This window comes from Poecile atricapillus, chromosome 3 (assembly GCF_030490865.1).
Source record: "Poecile atricapillus isolate bPoeAtr1 chromosome 3, bPoeAtr1.hap1, whole genome shotgun sequence".
Classification (NCBI taxonomy): domain Eukaryota; kingdom Metazoa; phylum Chordata; class Aves; order Passeriformes; family Paridae; genus Poecile; species Poecile atricapillus.
Window position 1 is genome coordinate 15,798,032 of NC_081251.1, and position 21,024 is coordinate 15,819,055.

Consider the following 21,024-nt stretch of genomic DNA (forward strand, 5'->3'; position numbering starts at 1 on the left):
TCCAATTTATTCTCCAACTGGCTTTAATATTCAAAAATACAAAACTCCATTTAATCTTTGTAATTCTGTATCAGGTTATGAATTATTTCTCATATGTGCACATAAGAGAACATAAGCACAGTTTGCCTGATTTAATTGCATCTATATGCACCAATACAGTTGTTATGAGCTTGCTGATCCATTATGTGAAATTATCAGCACTTTCACATTCACAGAATTTAATCCTTTGACTTAAGAAAAATTTATTTACTCGTGAAAAATAGCCCAAATAAACTGAAAATTTTAAAGTGTTTTTTTGTTGTTTTTCTTTTTTTTTTTAGACATCCTAGGTTATCTACAGAGGTCAGTATACAGGGCTGAGGGCATCATAAAGCCTCTGTGCTGCCAGTTCCACCATTTCACGAAGGGATTCGTCATCTTCACTTCCTGGCTCACAGTCAACCGTCTGGGAACAGAAAGAGAAGGATGTTACAACAACTGGCACGGCATGCTCCCTTTCAGCAAGCAAAGAACTCTCTTAAGGGGAAAGGAAAAAGTAGTCATGGAAATTATCAGGAGTATGTTGATAATCAGTTATCAAAACTGTATGTTTTTCAGTGGCCTGTCAGCATGTAGAGGACTTTGGAGAAGACTTAAGCAAGTCCTCTGAGGAAAAAGAAGCTTAATTTCGAGTCTCATGCTCAAAACTGCTATGTAAAATGCATTAAGTTTTGTGGATTACATTGCACTCTAAATCAAATAAAGTCTCACAAGATTCAGCTCCTGGAGATTTCGTTTTATCTGTGAATTCACTCACACTGTATTGGATTAACACTGCAAAGCACATGCAGTCAGTAGAGGTACAGGCACCACACCAATGTTCCCACACACTTGATGATATTTACACAAAAATAATCCAAATAAATCAATTTTTTAATAAAACAAATTTTCCTAGAGAAAAACGCCCACCCCAAATGTGAAACGATCTACATTCCTGACTGCTCCACCTCAAACAAAGGGCAGCATTTGAGTAGTAATACTGTTTTTGGTCCTGTGGCCTTTCTACACTCTAAGACTATACCTCCTTTAATTCAGCATTAACTTGTTACTCTTCTGATCAAGTAACTCTTTCCAACCATAAATATTTGGTGGGGAGGAGAAAAGGCACTTAAAATAGCAAACATGAATTTAACATTATCTAGCAATGTTGTTAAAGTTATGTTACCTGTGAGAGCACTGTGTTAACATGGAAAAAATAAATCCACATGTCTCACCAGCCAGATCTACACTAAACAGCTTTTTATTTTAAAGCCACTGAAGTTCTAGAAGATAGATATACACATGAAGAAGGATAGAAGATCTGCCTTGTAAAATCTGGTTCACCATGGCACAAGCTTGCCATTGCCAACACACACTTGTACAGTAACTACTACAAAGATATACTGTGTTGTAACTGAACTGCCATTGGGGTCACTACACAAATCTTCTAACAATAATGATGAATTATAAAAATGAAATCAAACTTCTTGATTAAGCAGTATGCATTCTTTTCTAGTCTAGTTACTTTATTTCAAGAGTTGTTTCACAAGTCCTGTATTTTTCTGTACAAACTGAAATGCAGCAATGTTTATTAAAGAACTGAAAAGAGATGGCACAAGTTGTGTGTTAACCACTGTAACTCACTATTCTCTTAAGGCAATTAACATTCACTTGTTTTGTTTCAATAGGTAACAAATTTTTGGCAGGGGCCAACATTTTTTTCTGGGCTTGTAGAACACCTAAAATATTTGCTGTGACCCCTTAAGGAGAGCATGTGAGAGCTACTCCATAGAATTAATTTACATTGTATTATTACTATAAATAGAAGCAATATACAAGCTATGTTTAATATGTTACTAGTTACTAATGACAGAAAGCCAACACCTTAAAATGCTTAAGAACATGAAGGACATGGCTTTAACCATTCTTTACAGTTTTATATTATTCAAATAACTAGGTGTGATGCTTCTTAAAGCACACTTCTAACATGTACGACATCCAATTCTGGACCAAACTAGTAAATTAATAAAGTATTTCTTTTTGTGAGTATTTCAGGCTTTAAATTTAGCTCCAAAAGGATCAAGATGACAGAAAAATTATTAGCAACAATCCTACTGTTCAATTATTCAGACCAGAGCCACGCTTTAAAAGCATTTAAAAAAAAAATTGTGGCTTAACTCAGAGCTGCTGAAGAATACTGGGGATTTTCCCAATTGTGCTGCATTTGTTGCTTAAACACTCCTAGCATTTTTTAGTTAAGAATGCTCTCTGTTCTGATACCAAGTACACTTCCTTAGCAAGTGAGTACATGACAGTGTAGGCAGCACTGTGTGCCAGACAAGGGACTGCTCAACACAGCACACACAAAAGTGCTTTGCTTTACATACCCGAGTGTCCAGGGAAATGTTGGCAGTCTTTCCATCCACTGTGATGCACAGGACAGAGTCATCTTTGGAACTCACACAGTCCTCTCCAAACATATCCCTAAAGCAAAGATCCTGAGTGTAAGCTGTGGCCAAACAGCCAACTTAGGTTTTTCTTATTAACCCTGGGGTCACTTTGTCAGGTGAGGATCATCTTTCAGCAACTATTATTTAACTCACTCCAATGTAATTAAAAGTATCAATCTTTATTATGACAGAGGGTATCAAATAACCTCATCATAAACAAAGGGAAGGATTCCTTTGATTTTCAAAGAGACAAGATTTCTACACAAAAACCAGAATACATATCAGAGAAAGTTTTAAAAGAGATGTGATCCCAAGCTGTTTTTATTAACCATTTGTAGCATAATATTTGGAGACAACTTAAAAATCTGCTTCTGGAAGATATAACTGGGCCCTGTATTCAAAATTTTAATGGTGCTGAGAACTGTTTACCATACCTCTTTCTTTACTTAATTCCTGACCTTCACAAAAATTAAGACTGAAGTAAATTTGCATGAAATATTTTTATATAACTATCTTTAAACCCTTTCATAGTAAGACTACTCTATTTACATAATTAACAGTGCTCATTTTCCTTTAGAAAAATGTATACCAACTTACTGAAGCATGATCTCCATTCTCTTCCTATATACATCCATATCTATCTTTTTGGAAATCTTATTTACTGCAGCTGAAAAGAAATAAAAAAAATTACTTTCACAGGCATTTACTGGGATGGAAAAATGGCTAATTGATAGATGCTATTCACAAACTGACTTTCCTGCAAAACAATCCAATAACTAAAGATGTATGTTTAAACAATTTATTAAAAATATATTAAAAAAACTATGATAGTCAAGGAAATGCATACATTTCCATTATATATTTCTGTACTTACCATATTTTAAAATAAAAAATTTTGTAATTCACATTCTGACTTTTTACTTCTCCTGTTTATTGTTAACACTCATTAAATCTACCTTTTTCATTGATGGATACATAAAACTTTAAGTCTTTTGAAAAACTGGTTTTTGGTACTTCTAAACCAGTTGAAGAATTCAGAACACGGTCGTAAGTTTCTGAGAAATTCCTTGAAAAGCTTTACAACCGCAAGTGACCAAGCTTAAATCTTAATAATAATAAAAAAACCTGCATAAATATATTAAAATTTACCATTCCTTAGATAAGATGCAGTAACTGAACATACTAAACAAGATTTAGTTTTATCCTGGAAATAAGGTAAACACAGGCACATGGTCAGCTAAGCAACAATAACTTAAGCTATTAATATATATTTTGTTAATGTATCTTTTGATCCTATGAACATACTGTAAAATACACAACTGCAAGAACTCTTTTGAATGTTTTTATCCCAAATAAGAACAAACAAAATCCTGAAAGAAGCCACATCTGAGATTAGCTGACAAAATCAGAACCATAAAACAACATGGAAGATAATGCTAAAAGGAACATAAAAATACAAAGAATTAATTTCAGGGTGGTGGAGGGTGGAAATCTAGGTACTGTCACTAACAAATCATACAGAGAAAGTGTGGACTATGAAAAATCAGGCTAAGGCAGATATTAGAACAAGAAAAAAAAATTGCAAAATAGCAAAATGTTTTTTTCCATCTGTATAAAGAAAAAAAGAAAGTGGAGGTCAAAGTATCATTCAAAAATAAAGTTTCTATTTTTGATTCATTTCATACAGCAGAACATGAGGACATGCTCAGAAGGGCTAATATATACTGAAAATTATCACAACCAAGATCAGAAAATTACACTCAGAATTTCTTTGGGTCAAGGTGACCCAAAATTTTTACTCCCGAACAAAGTAAGAACTGTTATGGGAATTCATAAACTCAGGTGAAAGGATTTTTAACAAATGTGCAGAGTCAGTTATGGGACTAAACACCTAAGGAACACTGACTGCTATGCTCTTAAACAAAACTGTTAAAATATATAATAAAAAGATGAGGGGTAATCCAGTGAAAATAAACACCTATTTATTCATATAGAGTCATAGAATCATAAAATGGCCTGTGTTGGGCCATACAAAATTTAATCACTATAAATTTTTTTTGTATAAGATTTAAAACTTATTTTAAATAAGGCCATGTTTTCCACAGCCAGTTATTGGTTGCCATGTAAGAGAAAGTCTCCACAAATGAACATGTCACAAATAATGAAGACCAACCTGTAATTCTTCTTTTTAAGTAGAAATTTTTACTCCCTAGTAAGTTCCATAAAGCAAGGAAATACAATAAGGGGATTGCATTCTATTGGAAGGCATTATTTCCCTCTAAGCTTGATTTAATTTAAAAAGAAAAAAAATTGGAAGAAATGCTTCAGTTAAATAAACATACACTAAACTTATACCTTTCTGTATTTTGGGATTTGACTGAACTTCCAGTATCACTGTTGTCACAGTGTCTGCATACATATCATTAGCAGGATTTGCCACCCACTAGAAGACAAAAAAAAAAAAATAATTCATGATTTAGACTGAGTGAATAATGCAGCGTAAAGACAATGTAATATTAATTGCATTCTCTTTTATTCCTTTTCTCTGAATTCCAGCTTCAAATGTCTGTCATACATTTCACACCAAATGATTAACTACTTTTAACTGGGTGTATTCCAGTAACTTCCCATGAAAAATTCAAGCTTTTGAATGTTTCTGAGCACATTTACAAAATAATTAACTACCACAATTCTTTGGGGGAGGAAGGAACACCATTTGATGTTATTTCCAATTACTATCTGCCAAATGAAAAAAAGGGCACCAAATCTGCCATTATACTCATATGAGATACAGCAAAAAAACAAACTGGCACTGGATAAATCAAATAACACAGGACCACAGCTCAAGGGGAACTTTGTTCTAGCCTTTGCTCCATTTGTCATACAACAGAAAATTCCTTAAAACATTGAATTCTTCATGGTATCTCTATGGTATTATTTTGAAGAAACTGGAGAACAAAATACTTCTTTCTCCCTCACCAATGCCCACCTCAAGGACTACCATGCCTGGTTCCTGGATCACAGTAATATTTTTGAAAACCTTCAGGGCTGGTTTTTGTTGGATTTCTATTTCTTCTACATCACCTAAGAAGTGACAACAAATGGTTAGCAATAATGAAATTATACTGGAAGCAAGACGAACTTTACTTGCATAAAAAAGTAGGTCAGTTTAAGAATAAGAGGGGTTGTCTGTTATGACAACTGCTCAGAGTAGCTCACAAAATGGAACCCCATACTCTCTTCCCTTACCTGACATTATTATTTTCTTCGTTCTGGATTCTTTGGGTTTTTTTATTAGTTAATTTTGGCCATTTTACTTGGTTTGAATTCTCATATTTGACTAGCTTAGTACACTGAGTGAGTAGACCAACAAAAAAGAAAACACATGAGAAATTTAGTTAATTCTGCTCCATTTGCAGAAGTAACCAGCTCTTACCCCCTTAAAAGATAACACATTGCTCACATAAGCATACAGCTTAAACAAAAACCACCTGTGTGCCTGGCAGCACTTGGGTTATGAGGACCTGAACCTCAACTGAATATAGGTGTTCTCTTCACTAGTGACATGAATTAAGATTCTGGCATTAGAGAACTAAAAAAATTCTGAGCTTTAAATCTGGGAAAGGAACCTGCAAGGCACGTGTACCTAAGATAGGAGCTACCCTAACACTTGAGAAAGCCAGAGACAGGCACAGGGGATCAGTGTCAGGTTTAAATGGTTTCTCATCCAGGAAAAGCCAATTCCTTCCTCTTGGGGGGGCAGAGAAGAGGCTGTCTGTCACCAAGGAGGGCAGAGATCTTGTTTTGATTAATTGGATGACATTAACCATTCCATCTGGGGCTAGAGATACAAGATACAATTAATAAAGTTTTTATCAGATTGGCCAGAGCACTCACTTTGGGGGCTGAGAGAGACAGAAATCAGCCTGTGCTCTATATTGCTATATGCTCATCACTTTGTAATATGAATACAGTAGAATCCCCCCCAAAGCTGTGTAACACTCATGAACTGGATCTGGCAGAAGCTGCATAGTCTAATGAAAGCTGTAAAACATGAAGAAATCTCCACTCAGAAGACCTCTGAAGACTGGAAGTTGTTTTAAAAGCTGGCCAGTATAAATGATGCCCAAGTCCTCCAGAGTACGCACCAGTGAGTTTCTGCAGCTGGTAACAAAGCAGATTGAAAGGGCCTGTGTAGGGAATGGCCTGTGTCTGGGTCACTGTGCTCATCGCCAGGTCCGTGTAATCTGAAACCATTTTAAAAAGTACATGTTAAAAATCAGCCCTCTGAATTTACATCCTAAGAATGCCAATACAGATAAATAATGGCATTGACACTTTTAAGACAAGAGGGCTGAAAAGGGCAATTTATAAAGAGGAAGGTGGAGCATCTATTATAAGATAAATAATATATTTGTGGTTAGGAAACCAGCTTCTTTTATTATCTTTCCTATTAAAGACAAACACTTAACTAGGGCAGCAGAACTGCTTTCCCCCCAAGCTCTTCTGACCCTAGATTTAACTCCTGTTCTGAGACTAGATCAATTCCCTGAGTAATAAAATCATAGGAGGACTACACAAATATTTTCTCTATTCTGTAGCTTTTTACATTAAAAAATAATGACATTTTAGCAAATGGTAGGACTATTGATTGAGGTTTTTTTTTGGTTCTCACTGGAATGTTTTATGCATATTCATGCAGAGGAAAAGGTTTTAAGTAACCAGAAGGGAAATGGAATTTTGCTTGTTTTCTGTTAGAGAAAGGAAAGATTTTAAATTTGAGTGAACAATAAGTTAAACACCTTTTGTCTCACTACAATAGTTCCGAACTTACGGCAAATAAGACATAAAACTAAGATGTTCACTAATTGCTTATGAAACACAAAACTGCAGGAAAAAATCCAGAATTGTATTTTAATGTAAGTGATTTAATGGCACAGTAAGTTTCAATTACCCACTGATCACATCACTGTACTTACTGGAGAGATCACATGGAGAAAGGATGTGATAGTTAAAATTTCTTTTAACTAGGATTCCAGAAATTCTCTGTCCTTGCTCTGGTTTCTTATCTGCTAAAGATCCCATGACCTGGAGAGAAAAAGCAAAAGGCATAGTGCATACAAGGCAATCTGAAGCATTCACAGCTTCAAGTAATTATGGACATGAAATACGGTTCTCTCAGAAAAATCAGAGTGCAAAATTAACTCTGAAAACAAAAGGTCAGAGTAACCTAGACACTTTGAGACATAACACAAGAAAACTTTTTAAGAGTGAAGAACCAAAGAAAAACCCAAAACAACAAAAATCAACCTCAAAATAAAAATCCCTGAACCAAACCACAAATACAACTAAACACAAAACACTCACATACTTTGAAACCCTGGAAAACATGTAATTAGAAATAAACCAAAAATAAAGGCTAGGAAAATAACATGTAGTTTTTACACCAGAAGAAAATACTGTTCCCCACAGAAGAAAACATTGATTTCATACCTTGGCAAGTTTTTCTCCCCTGAAGTTTAATGTCACAGCTTCAGTATTCCTGGGATTATGAACTTCTATATGAACTTCATCATTATCCTCATACTCCCGTATCAATGCTGCTTTCAATCTGGCCATTTCATTCTGCTCACCATGAACTAAAATCTATAAAAAAGTTTTCCTTTTAGCAGAAATTATTTGTTCAACCAAACATGTAAGCAAATTATCCAAAAAAACTTCCATATTATCTCATCTTTATAAAAATGCAATTCCATGAGATCACACTGTAGGAAACATGAACTCAATTACAGTTGTGTCTGTGAATTCTCTGCATTATTCAAAGGGTAGGATTTCACAACTCTGAGTATTAGTTGAAAAATCCATGCTATCAAACAGACTGCATTACAGAGATCCATTTAAGTTTTCACACACAAATACATTGTTGTATTATGAAAGGGAAGTATTAATTTAAGTTCTGCATAAGTCTGCTATCTTTATATTTTTGTGTCTGTGTGTAGATATAAACACACAATTCTGAGAGGATGCATCACAGTCCACAATTTTCTTAGCCAAGTCAATTGTCTTATGTGATAATTTTTTTCCTTCTTATTTGTGCTTGCACATTGCTTAACCACCAGTTTCAGATCCTAGTCCTATTCATATTCTGGTCGTTCACACCTTCTTCCCATGATTTGCTCACACTTTTCCCTCAAAGTGTTGCCTTTGTCTTTTGCTGTCTGCACATACCTTCAACTGCTGTTTTCTTATTTTCTTATTTCTTTCAGGGCCAATTCCAATGAATTATTCTAATACTAGTGTTCACAACTCAGTGCTGTCCCATACTGCATCTTACTTGCTCAAAACATTGCTGAAACAGGTTATTGTCTACACCATTGTCTGTAAAGTCATCCCCAGGGATCCCACATGCAGACACTCAACAAGCTGATTTTTACTTTGCTAAGATAACTTGATAAAAAATTATTAAAATCTCCACCTTTAATTATTCAAAGCACAGGGATGCTGGCTACTGCTAGACACCAGTCCCTGCCTTGACTCAAGGCTGTGAACTGGTTTGATGAATCCCACTCTGGAGAAACGGGCATGATGGATACTCACCACATGTGGAGGTTTCAGGGCCCGGATAAATTCACTAGTCTGTTGATAATCTGTGTGAGCAGAGAAAGAAATGTAATCCACAGACATCTTCAGGGGGAGTTTCTGTCCTGACATAGTTGTGATCTCTTCAGGTTCAGACATGATGTGCTAGAAAATAAAAAGCATTTATTTTTTTTTAATTAAAAAAAGTAAAGCCTCCTATAGACACCATATAACTAATGTTTTACATTTTAAAAAGTCAATGAAATAATAGTGGCAGCCACATTAAATATGAATCAGTGAAAAAAACTCTCAAATTTACCAGAAAACACGCTCACACATGAAAAACACATGCACAACACATACTATTTCATCTTGTGCATACTCAGCAGGTCTGGGGGCTCATCCTTCTTTCAGATAAATCTCTCTTGTATCAAACCAGTAGCAAGTAAATGATTTGTTGCCCGATCCGAAGAAAACACAAACAACCGAAGTCGTTTATGCGGTGCTTTATTGAGGGCCCGGGAGCCTGTGGACTAGCGTCCAAAGACAGAGCCCCATTCCACAGAAAAATCACAGGGTTTTTATATGTTTTCTACATGATTTCTTCATCATCACAATTTCTTAATTTCTTTCACTACTTGGTACGATTATCTCTTTGACCTTTAAGTTTTGCCAAAAGGTACATTCCTTAGATTATCTCTTAGTTACACTGCTTACATTGCAATATCTGCTATACAGTTCATCTGCAGGTTACATATGGCCTACCAAGCCTTAGCATAACTACTACTAATGTCAACTAATGCTAACTATTAACGTTTGTTACTATCTTAATAATGCAGTTTATTGAATCAAAATGGCAACAATTTATATTTCTAAAGGTAAAATTAGATGCTGTGGTTGCCCTTAGCTGCTGGAATTTGGAAGGATTTTATTCCCTACAGATGGTCAGTGGCACAAGGTGCACAAGGCAGTTTGGTCTCTGACATAAATATAAAGTGTTATGCTTAATATTAACTTATCTAGAACTAGGATTAGGGCTATCTTCTTGAAAAATTAAGTAGTGGAGAGGTCTAAAGCACCAAGCATTCTTTCTCATTACAAGATAACTGCCCCTAGAGAAGATTATTCTATATAATATTACTGGAAATGACCATCTGCAAATTTTCTGTTCTCCTCATTAGTTTTAGCCAAAAGCAATCAGTTTTGACTTCATACTCATACATTCCCAACAACAATGTCAGTAAACCAAATAAAGACACTTGCTATTGACCAATTCTTTTAAAACCTAACATGAATGCTACCTGTTATTAAGAGGTTGTGGTACATTAGCAGCTCACCTTAGCAAGAGTTCCTTCAACGCAGTACCCTGCAATAATGACTCCATTTCTCTTATCTGTGCACCAGCTCTCAAACAACTCTCTGGATAAGCCACTCTGCATCATACCTGGGGAAGCCATCACAACACTCGGGCCAATGTCATCGAAGTGATCCATACTCTAGAAAGACACCGTGAGAATATCAGAATATCACAACTTATTTAAATGAAGGACAGCCCAGCTGCACCCTTGAACAACGTGCAAGAAGGGCTCTATGTTCACAGATTATACTCCATCCTCACAAAAAGTGCCCTTTTCAGGAAAATTCCTCCTACTGATACCCACAAGGAGTAAACTGCAAGCACAGGGATTTATAGTGGAAAAACTATTGGGGCATAAGCTTCCCTCAAACAGCCCTCTAAGCACTGGAACAGCAGGTAACTAAGATATAAACCTGGACCTAATCAATATATTAGGATATTAAGGATATTGATTGACTCAGCTGACTAGAGCATGGTGCTAAAAACACACCAAGGTTGTGGGTTCAATCCCTGGAAGGGCCATTCACTTCAGAGCTGGACTCCATGATCATTGTGGGTCACTTCCAACTCTGAATATTCTGTGATATCAGGATATTAAACATGCAAACTATTCAGCAAATATGAACTCTTCTGTCATGTTCACCTTTTTGTAAGAATCTCAAGCTTACCTTCAGATTACTAATATGCTTGAAAACAAAAGGATTGTTGATGTTAATTTGCTTGCGGATTTTGTCATTCATGGCATTGACGTACGTCTGATAAACTGCCATACATTTCTTTGCCAAAGAAGAAGCATAGTATATGGGGATATCATGGAGTTCAGGATGATTCTGCCAGTATTCATCTAAAACCCCAAAACAAACAAAAATAGTAAAAAAGAAACAAATAAACAAACATAAAAACAACACCCCAGCCACCAAACAGCAAAACACAAAATTCCATCTGCAGGATTATTTATAAAGTGTGTGCTTCTCAGAAACATTAGTAAAACAGATTTACCAATGAGGTTTTTCATTTTTAGTACAGAAAATCACCATCACAGCCTCTTTGCTTTCATCTGCTTTTCTAAAACAGTCACCAGCTAGAACTGCATACAACCAATACAAACAAACAAACATGGCAAAGGTGAATGTCAGATGCTTTTAGCAGGTCAAATTTCAATCAACCATCACCTTCAGCTACAAGGTATAAAGTATACATAATACTACACTAATAAGTCTACATTTATGACAACAGAAGTTACATTACACCTCTACAATAAAGCTCAACTATCCCTGTCAAATATTAATTATACATCCAAGAGCCAGGGATATCTGCACGCAGATTTGTTAATGAGAATTCACTTTATGAACATTCTGTAGAACAAATCCATGGAGTTCAAGGTAAGAAGGAATCACTCAATTATTCTCAAGCCTTCCTGTATAGCACCAACAGTTATATTTTACAAGCCCAACTGGAACAAAACCAAGAAAAGATCCTCCATTATGCACAACTTATTTTATCATTGATGACAGTAGCCATGACCTTTCCTAACCACAAAGAAGAGATCTGAATGCAGCTATACAAATGTAACTTATCCATTTTTTCCATTTGGATGCAGTTCTGCTAGTCTGAAAGATATTTATGTTGCACAATTGAGGCACAATCATCCAAAAATAGCAGTACACTCTTTTGACTGTATTTGTGCATTTACAATGATCTTACAATGTGCTTTTACCTAACATTTTTGATTTGCAGGCAAAGCTTCTCACAGCATTTCAGAGGGGCTCACTGCCATGGCTACCTTAATAAGCTCAGGTGTAAGGTGGAAAAAGCCAGTAAGAGATAACCAGTCACAAACTGAATTCATCATCATAATTTTCTACACCATAACATAGCATTTTATTTTTGTCATACAGTTACAGAAAGAAGAAAAATAAACACAGAAGCCTGCAGGCTCAACTGCGTAGGCATGTGAGATGCAATTGCATTTTCTACCTAATTAAGCATTCAATTGCATGTCTAGCTCTCCTAGATTTATTTTCAAGCTTATCTTTAGAAACTCACTTTAATATCTACACACAGCAAAGACAGGCAAACAAATTACACCCTAATGGCTACACAAGGTTGAAAATGTTCAGTTTGTATGTTCTTTATAAATTAAAAATACCCCTGTAAATCAATGAGAAGTCGTAAATAATTCTACAACATCAAATACTACCCCATGCCTAGATCCGAATTTCTTGTTACCATTTGAATAGACTAGTAAGATATTTTGAAAAAAAACTAGTTTCTAATACTGAGCTAAACCAAAATGAAAAGTGAGAAAAATTTCAAGTAGTTTAGGGAACACTTCATATTCAACATCCCTAAATATAAGCAGTTTAAGCTTGAGATAGTTATCTTTTGATCTTGCCAGCCTTTGAATGAGCAGAAAGGCTAGTGAAAAAAATCACATAACATAGTACAAATTAAATGTGCAAAAAGGAAGCAAAGAGGCCTGGGAATAATTTACTTTAAACTGCTTTTTTCTGAAGTACCTTGTAACAACTATCTATATATTTTATGTGAAGTAGCTTGTTATGTTCAGGAGTAATTCTCACTCATTTTTGTTCAAAAGCCTAATTTATTTTTCATTATTATCAGGACTTCAGAAGTGTTAAAAATGTCTTCTATGGTCTTTTCCTATAAAGCATTTTTCATACAGGTTTATGAATTAAAGCCCAAAAATAGTAGAACTTTGGAAGAAAATACAGCCCTTTTTTTAGCAGTAGTTTAAGTAATACAGTTGTTGTTTTAACTGGTTATTTTTCTTTTAGTAATAATTGTCCCTAATTGCTGAAATCCTGATTCAAAAAGATTCAAAAGCCAAGCACATATTACCACACCATCACCTCTTCCTTTCTAGATCTCCCATCCTACTTCACAAAGCAGAACTGCTGGTTGGTTTACTGGACTTTTTGCATTTGAACAAACATGCATTATATATTAAATTATCAGGCAAATAACGCATTGTAAAATGGCTGAAGAGCTGTTCAGGGAAAACATTCTAAAACCCTTTATGTGCCTTTCCATTAAGAGGAGCTGGGAAGGTACATACCTAAGATTAGGAGCAGCTCTTGAGCTCGACCCAGGGCAAACACAGGGATGAGACCTCGTCCCCCTCTGTTCACGATGTCGTGAACGGTGTTGCAGAATCGCGCCTCCCGCTCTTCCCTCTTCTCATGAATGTGAGTGCCATATGTGGATTCCTGAAAATGGAGAGACAGAGCATTGAAAGGGCTGGCACAGAGAATAATTCCTGATCTTCTCTGAACCCAATGAAACATACTGGTGTTAACATGTTGGGGAGAGGAGGGAGACAGGTCAAAGAGAGGGAAAAGTCAAAGCCACCTCCAAGTTCCCAAAACCACCCAGCCAAGGCAAATAACCAAAGCTTTCCCTCCCCCAAATCCCTCCAAGCAATTTACAGAGACAAATCCTGTTAGCACTAAACAAGTTAGAGCTATTAATTTCAACGCTTCTTTTAAGAGATTTCAAATTTAACACTTATTTTCCTAACTGGAAATGTTGCCAGAGCTTTGATTATCACACTGATAGAACCCACAGTGGTACATGTGCCATGGTTTAACCCCAGACTCAAAATATAGGAATTACAAAAAATACAAGATTTTGATATGACTTAAAATTAGATGGTCAGTTACAGAGAACAGCTAGAAGGGACATGTAAATGAAATAGTTTCAAAAATTCCCAGTGTTTGTTTCCAGCTAAAAGTGTTACTTATAAAATTTCCCTTGAGTTGATGTTTTCCAAACATGGATTCAGAATAAAATAATTTCACTCAGAAAACAAAAATATGGATAGCACTCAGGGCACCTCCACTGAGGACAAATTATTAACAAATCTGGAAGTAGGTTAGGACCTACTAAAAGAGACATCTGGCTAAATTTGGGTTGGTATAACACAAGTTGAAATCTAATAAATCTCCCATCTCAGAAAGGTTTGTCTAGAGTCTTAAGCAGCTTCATCAGAAGAATTATAAAATTACAATTAGACTTTTCAATACAATGGAAAGCAATGTTGGATTTCTGAACACCCAAGTATTCTGGATATTTAACACAAATCACTACCACTAAATCTCCCCTGCCTTTGTCACTCTGTTTTGGCTTTAACTAAGTCATATCCCTAATCCATAATTAATCGCTAACAGAAAGAAATAACTTTGCAAAACTTACAATTATAAGAATATCTGGTTTGATATTGGGAATCTCAGCTGCCATCAGGTGTCTGTCTTCCTGCCTTGAGAAATCACCTGTATATAACAGCTGTTGGAGACAAAGAGAAACAGGTGCTCTGGTTATAGATTCTACCAGTCAGCAGCCTTTAAAAAGTGGTGCAAAAATGGTTTTAATGAATTTTTGATAAAAGGGTCAGCTGTACTTTAAATAAGACTCTTCTTATGTGAGCAGCACTTACAATAGTAGGTCAACAGTACTACAATACAAGTATTTAAATCTCAGTAGTAAAGGTTTTCCAAGCAGTTCCAATAATTCCAACAAAACCATGTAAACAATTATTAAGCTCTTATTTTTCATTTCAGATATCAAGGTGCCATTTTCAGCCTTCTGCATACTTGCACTGAACACAAAGAAGTAAAAAGAGACATAAAATACAGCAACTCGTAAGACGAAGTAAATTGAAGATCAAACTGCATTTACATACCAGAATGCAAATATAATGAATAATCCAATGAAATTATTTATTTGAAATTATTTTAATTTTTTCAGATACTAAAATTAAGTCTGTAATTTAATTCATTTTCCAAATTGAATAATCATATTCCCCATTACACGAAGAAGAAATTTTAAATTGTTATTTAGTTTTAATAGATTCTTAACTGCACAGTGGAATGCAACTCTCTGCACCCAAACTGATGGTTTCAAAACGGACTTTTTTTTTATTTAACAATAATTCCATTGATGAAAATGTGAATAATAAATAACATACAGTTAGTCACAGCAGACACCTGGTCTGCCAGGTAAACTACTATCACAGGGAATTAATTAAAATAATGATATTGAAACCAAATCTATTTGAGTCATGCATAGTAAGAGGGAAATCTTCATCATGCCTCAATCAGAAAAAACCCCAAAAAAGAAACACTAAGACATCTAAATTTTATTGTGATAATTATAAACCCTATTCTATTTCTACGTTTTTTTGAAGTTAAAACTCATAATGCTCAATCACTATAAATGATGAACAAAGAGTAGCAAGCCTCAGAACCACTTTCTCTCTTCCCTCTTCAGGGCTGTGTGAAACCTTCCTTAGACAGTAATCATCCTGCTGAACTCCAATTCATGAGATATGTTTCAAATATCTGGTTTTGGCACAGTGCTGCCTATGACTATATAATTTACTTAATCTCTGTGCTTAAAATTAATAATCTCTTTTCTTTAGCTACTTTAGCATAGGAGTCTTATGAGAAAAATGTAACTCACATGCATTGACAAATGCTATTTAAGCACTTGAGACAGGCAGGGACATAAATGAGAACTACAGAAACAAACATCTGTTCGCAGATTTTACTAAAATGCATCTTCCACACAACTGCCTCAGCTACCACCTGCCTCTGATCAGACCAGCAAGGGAGACTACATGTTTAGTGGTCCCAAGTCTGAGTCTTGTCTTAGGCTCCCATACAATCCAAACATCTTACCTGATCTGTGTCACTTGCCTGTTTTAATCAATGAGAAAATACATGTCCTAAGCCAAGGCCTCTCACCTTGACCTGAGTCCAAGTCTATTGGACAGCTCCAGCCACAGTGGTGGAACATAAGAGACAATAATAATTAATGACTACATTAGTACTTGGGCTTGATTTCAACTTTCAATAAAGAGAAAATACCTTCACACCAGCTATTTCAATCATAAACATGGCTGCTCCCAGAACGTGGCCTGCGTGGTAGCACCAGAATTTGATTCCTGCCACCTCTTTCACTTCATGGAAGTTGATGGTCTCAATCTTGTCCATGCTTTCTTCCAGGTCTGTTTCTGTGTATAGCATGTCATCCGCTGAGATGTTACTGGATATAAGTGAAATGGCTAAATATCAGCTCATCTGAACAGCTGGAAAAAACATTTCCTGGGTTTTCCCCACTGACAATTAAATTTCCATTCAGTAACACCACATCTCCTATGTTAGAAATCAAGTCCAGCTACTCTAATGTAGCTCACCTAAGGAGAGTTAAAGTATCCTTTTGAAAGGCCATGCTAGAATAGTCTTTTCAGTTAAGAATCTGCTCTGTATTTCTCAAAAAGTGCCAATAAGATCCCCAGCGCTGGACAGAGATCTGTAACTTAGCTTGTAACAGTCCTCAAAAACCACATGGACCCATGATTTTCCTACCAGCCCAGAACAAACAAGTTAAAAGAGGACTGTTAATCAGGTTTCTGATCCAAGCTCAAAAGAGCTGAGTTGAGATATGCTCAGGACCATTGCCGTCACATGGAAATGATGTGTCACGGCATGAAACACAAGAAAACAAAAATGTAAGAGAGAAAAAAACCCCAACACCTAAGTAACACAGCATTCTTTGTATATTTAATACTTAATCTGACCTTGTCCTGAACAGTGACTTTTATCTTTAGGAGCTTAAAATTCACTACAAACTATCCACAAAGCAGTAAGATGATTCATTACTTATACATGTAATGTTGCTAGTTATGACAACAGCCAGGTTCATCCAGCTACTTTTGGTAGCTTCACCTTAAGTTTTCCATTGGATATTTAGGAGAAATAATTCAGGAAGAGACACCCCCCAGGCTAGCTTACCTGACTTTAACATAGTCTGAAAGAAGCCATCTGTAAATAGCTTTTGTGGCATGAGTCATAAATGTCCTTCCCTTAAAACTTGTTTTCTGTAAAAACCATGGCAAAGCCCCACAGTGATCTAAATGGAAGCTTAAAATAGATACACAAATCCAATTAATACATTCATATTACACAACACTAATATATAATATCTATAATTTACTATTTCACTGGACTAACAGGGTGGCATGAAAATCCAGAAAGAGAATTTTCAACCTTGCTGTTAATGATGCTATGTTCTGCAGACTAGTCACTAGAAACACAACCAAGAAAAGGTAAAACTAATGCAGGAAATTCTCCATTAATTTGCAAGGTTTTACATGCATAGTATTAGAATTATTTTCTTTTTGTAATTTCCATATAAATTTAGAGGGAGAAAAGGAACAGCAACCAGGGACACTAAACATCAAAGATACAAGAAAGCTACAAATATGATCCTAATTTTGCATGTTGCACACTACAGAATAAACATGATCCCTGAAAATTAAATTCTTTGTTCACACTTCTACTATCTTAAGAAACTACTTTTGAAATACAGGTAGAACAAACACATACCACAAAAGTTCAGGATTTTATGGGGAGATTTTTATTACTGATTACATCATTTAGAAACAGTTCTCATCTCTCAGCCACTAAGCAATACTTAAACCACATTCAAAGCCTGTCTAAGTCTCCAAGAACTTTTTCAATTCAAAGCCAATAGAGCAAAAGACACAACCAATACTCTTCTGCAGTCTTTGTGTAGAAAACTCACTCCAGGAGCTATCACAACAGTGTTAAAGCAGGCCAGGTTATAAAACAGTCAGAAACCAGAGTGACCTCAGAGAAGAGCTGCAATGTCAAAAGTGAATGAACATCCTTAATATTCAGTCCTTAATTCTAAATGGAGATGCTTCAAACTTTTTTAAAAACATCTCAAAACTAGAATTTTTCCATACCATCTAAATAACCCCTATTTTCAGCCTGTCTTAACAACCTACAAGTGAACACAGCTCAGACCATGACGTCAAGTTATCTGTGCTTTTAGGTGCCACTTACTGACTAATGAGGAGGAGATCAATCTCAGCTGGATCTATCAAATCAATGTAAGGAAGAGCATCCATTCCTTCCAGTCCAGGATGGATTCCACAATCAAGCTGAAAAATGAAAGAAAGTTAAAACCTCTAACAGAACGTATAAAAACCCCTCTTCCATCTCGGCTATGGTATAGTTATTACTGACTGGTAACTTTTAGCATCACACACAATAAAGTTTTTTCTTCATTAAATGTTACTTTTAGCATTGGATTTCAAGCAGAATGGTTTGGGCTGGAAGCACATGCATTCTATATGGGGATATGGTTTCATTTTACAGCACAGCCTCTGTGATGCCTAACATCATACATCCTACACTGCTCCAGAACACCACAAAACGTGCCTTTTCTAGACAGTGTCTGACTTCAGTGCAGAGGCTGAATTTAACCTGCAACATCCCAGATCACTTTGGTGATCTGAAGTATCATACTGAGAGGGCATACAAATATATCCATGCAATAATTACCATTATTTTTCTTCCTTTAAACTCCAGAATGATGCATGACCTTCCTACTTCTTGGCCAGCACCTCTGCAAAAGGATATCAGAGTTATGAGGCCTGAAACAACCCACACCACGCTGATGTAACTTCGCCGGATGCCTTCACCGGGAGTAATTTCTCTGTAGAAATAAAAACTGCACGGCCCTTTTAAGCTCAGCTATGCAAAGTACCTGAACAGCTGTACTTATCTCAAAAGAAATGAGGCCCTGAGTAGCGCAGCAGAAATAAAAACAACCTGTCTGAGGAAATTGTTTTGGCCTCTTGTTTTTTACTGAGCACTCGAGTCTCAAACTATTGACACGTATAATTGAAGTCCACCTAAGTAACAAATCGGGTGGAATAAGCTTGGAGTAGCATCTTCAAGCTGTCCCAAAAACAACGCTTGTGGAGCTACCAGAAACCCCCTCAGCCTGCAGCAGCACCTTCGCCAGGGGAAGAAGCGGCTCCCAGCGGTGCTGCCCCGGCCCCAGCGCGGCCCCAGCCCGGCCCCAGCGCGGCCCCCCTGCCCCCGGCCCGGCGGCTCCCCCGGGCTCTCACAGGGGCCGGATGAGCAGCTGGTCGCTCTCCTCGGCCGGGATCAGCGCCTCAGCTTTGCGCTTGGCCGCCATGGCGCCGCGCTCCCGCCGCCTTCCGCCCCGCGCCGCGCCTGCGCCCGCCCCGCGCGACCCGGAACGGCATCGGCAGCGGGAACGGCAGCGGGAAGGGGATCGGGATCGGGAACGGCATCGGCAGCGGGAACGGCAGCGGGAAGGGGATCGGGATCGGGATCGGGAACGGCATCGGCATCGGCCGCGGGAACGGCTTCGGGAACGGGAGCGGCATCGGCAGCGAGCGGGGCCCGGCGCGCCCGGTGAGCAGCGGCCTCATCGCTCTGTCACTTGTCGGGTTATCGGCCACGGACGGAGGGAGGAACGGGGAGAGAAGCGAGGGCGGGATGCGGTGCTGCCCTGCCCGGCTTCCCAGGCCGCTCCCTGCATCCGCAGGCGCAGAGGTGCTCCACGGAAAGCCCGGGAGCTGCTGAGGGCTCGTGTAAGGCACCCAGGGGGGTCCGGAGCAGTCGTGTTGAGCTTCCTTCTCCTCCTCCTCCTCCTCCTCCTCCTCCCCCTCCTCCTCCTCCTCCTCCTCGGCCGCTCAGAACCGGCGGACGCGCTCCTGCTGCGGCCGCAGGCGCTGTGCAGGAGGAGCTGGCACGATTGAAGCTGGGGCGGCCGGGGCTCGGGGATGTGCTGGGAGCAGCCCTGCCCTGGGCACTGCTGGCTGCCGAGAGTGGCTTTAATCCGCCAGGGACCCAGTGACGGACACAGCGGCGGCCTAGGGACTGAGACCCATCACCGCATCGCACATCTCAGCTCCGCCTTGTGCTTCTTCCATTATTTTCTGCAGTGTGACCTGTCTTCCGTAGGCTGCCATCCCCCACTGTCCTCTTTCTTTCCACCTGCTCAAAGTTTCTGAAGTTTTGTAATGAAAATAATTGTTTCTGAAGCCGAGAAATAGGGTTTCAGAGAAATAGGGAGCCAGCATCTGTTACTTGATGCTGGCCAGCCAAATGTTCAGTGAAGCAGGGTTGTAGTAGGACTGGCACATGACATATGCTTCTGGAATGCGCTCAGAAGTCCCAGGAATTCAGTTGTAGTGCAGTAAGTGTACCACTCATTCTTCTGAATTTTCACAAATATGTTAAGTGGTAATGGCGGCTTCTATGAGTATTCCAGTCAGTAGTTCTTCAAAAGTAGGTTGGGGTTTTTTTGTGGGCTTTTTGTTTGTTTGTTTGGGGTGTTTAGTCGGTGGGGGAGGGATGAGGGATAGATTTTGCTGCTTTTTTTTTTTTTTTTTTTTTTTCTGGAAACACAGTCATTGGAGCAGGGAATGTGTTGTATGCACTTTATAGGGCACTTGGGCACTTAGATTGAAGTCACAAATAAAAATTACCTAATACATTTAGGTGGGAATATAAATTTTAAATTTTGCCTTATTTCTAAATCTGTAAGTGGATTAGAAACTGACTTTTTCCACAGTCTGTAAACTAGGTAGTAGCCTTTTTTGACAGTTCAGAAAGATAGGGAAGTTTTAGCAGAGAGCTTGAGGAACTTTCCCCAGTCACACGTGAAGAGCACCAGAGTAGAATTCCTACCTCCATTCACAGAGTCCTGTGCAAATTTCTGCTTTTTGTCCACTTTGGATGCAGTCACTGG

At 37.7% G+C, this 21,024-nt stretch overlaps 2 protein-coding genes across 5 annotated transcripts in view; one reads left to right on the forward strand and one right to left on the reverse strand.

Moving 5' to 3' along the window:
• On the reverse strand, nt 1-19,836 carry CPSF3 (cleavage and polyadenylation specific factor 3). The gene is given in 19 exon segments (XM_058836390.1): nt 1-445; nt 2,406-2,502; nt 3,066-3,135; nt 4,824-4,911; nt 5,458-5,552; nt 6,617-6,715; nt 7,448-7,556; nt 7,962-8,114; nt 9,066-9,212; nt 10,385-10,543; nt 11,073-11,248; nt 13,484-13,634; nt 14,620-14,709; nt 16,293-16,470; nt 17,220-17,348; nt 18,297-18,394; nt 18,798-18,861; nt 19,370-19,485; nt 19,487-19,836. Coding segments are annotated over 19 exon segments (2,334 nt in total). The 5' UTR covers nt 19,700-19,836; the 3' UTR covers nt 1-343.
• Nucleotides 19,554-21,024, forward strand: part of ITGB1BP1 (integrin subunit beta 1 binding protein 1) — an 8,706-nt gene continuing 7,235 nt past the window's right edge. For 2 of the 4 annotated variants that reach the window (XM_058836394.1, XM_058836396.1), the window contains exon 1: nt 20,299-20,469. The gene's annotated coding sequence lies outside the window, so the exon portion shown is untranslated. Of the gene's footprint in view, nt 19,683-20,298; nt 20,470-21,024 lie in introns of those variants that run through there. The other 2 variants (XM_058836395.1, XM_058836393.1) reach the window with 2 other exon arrangements.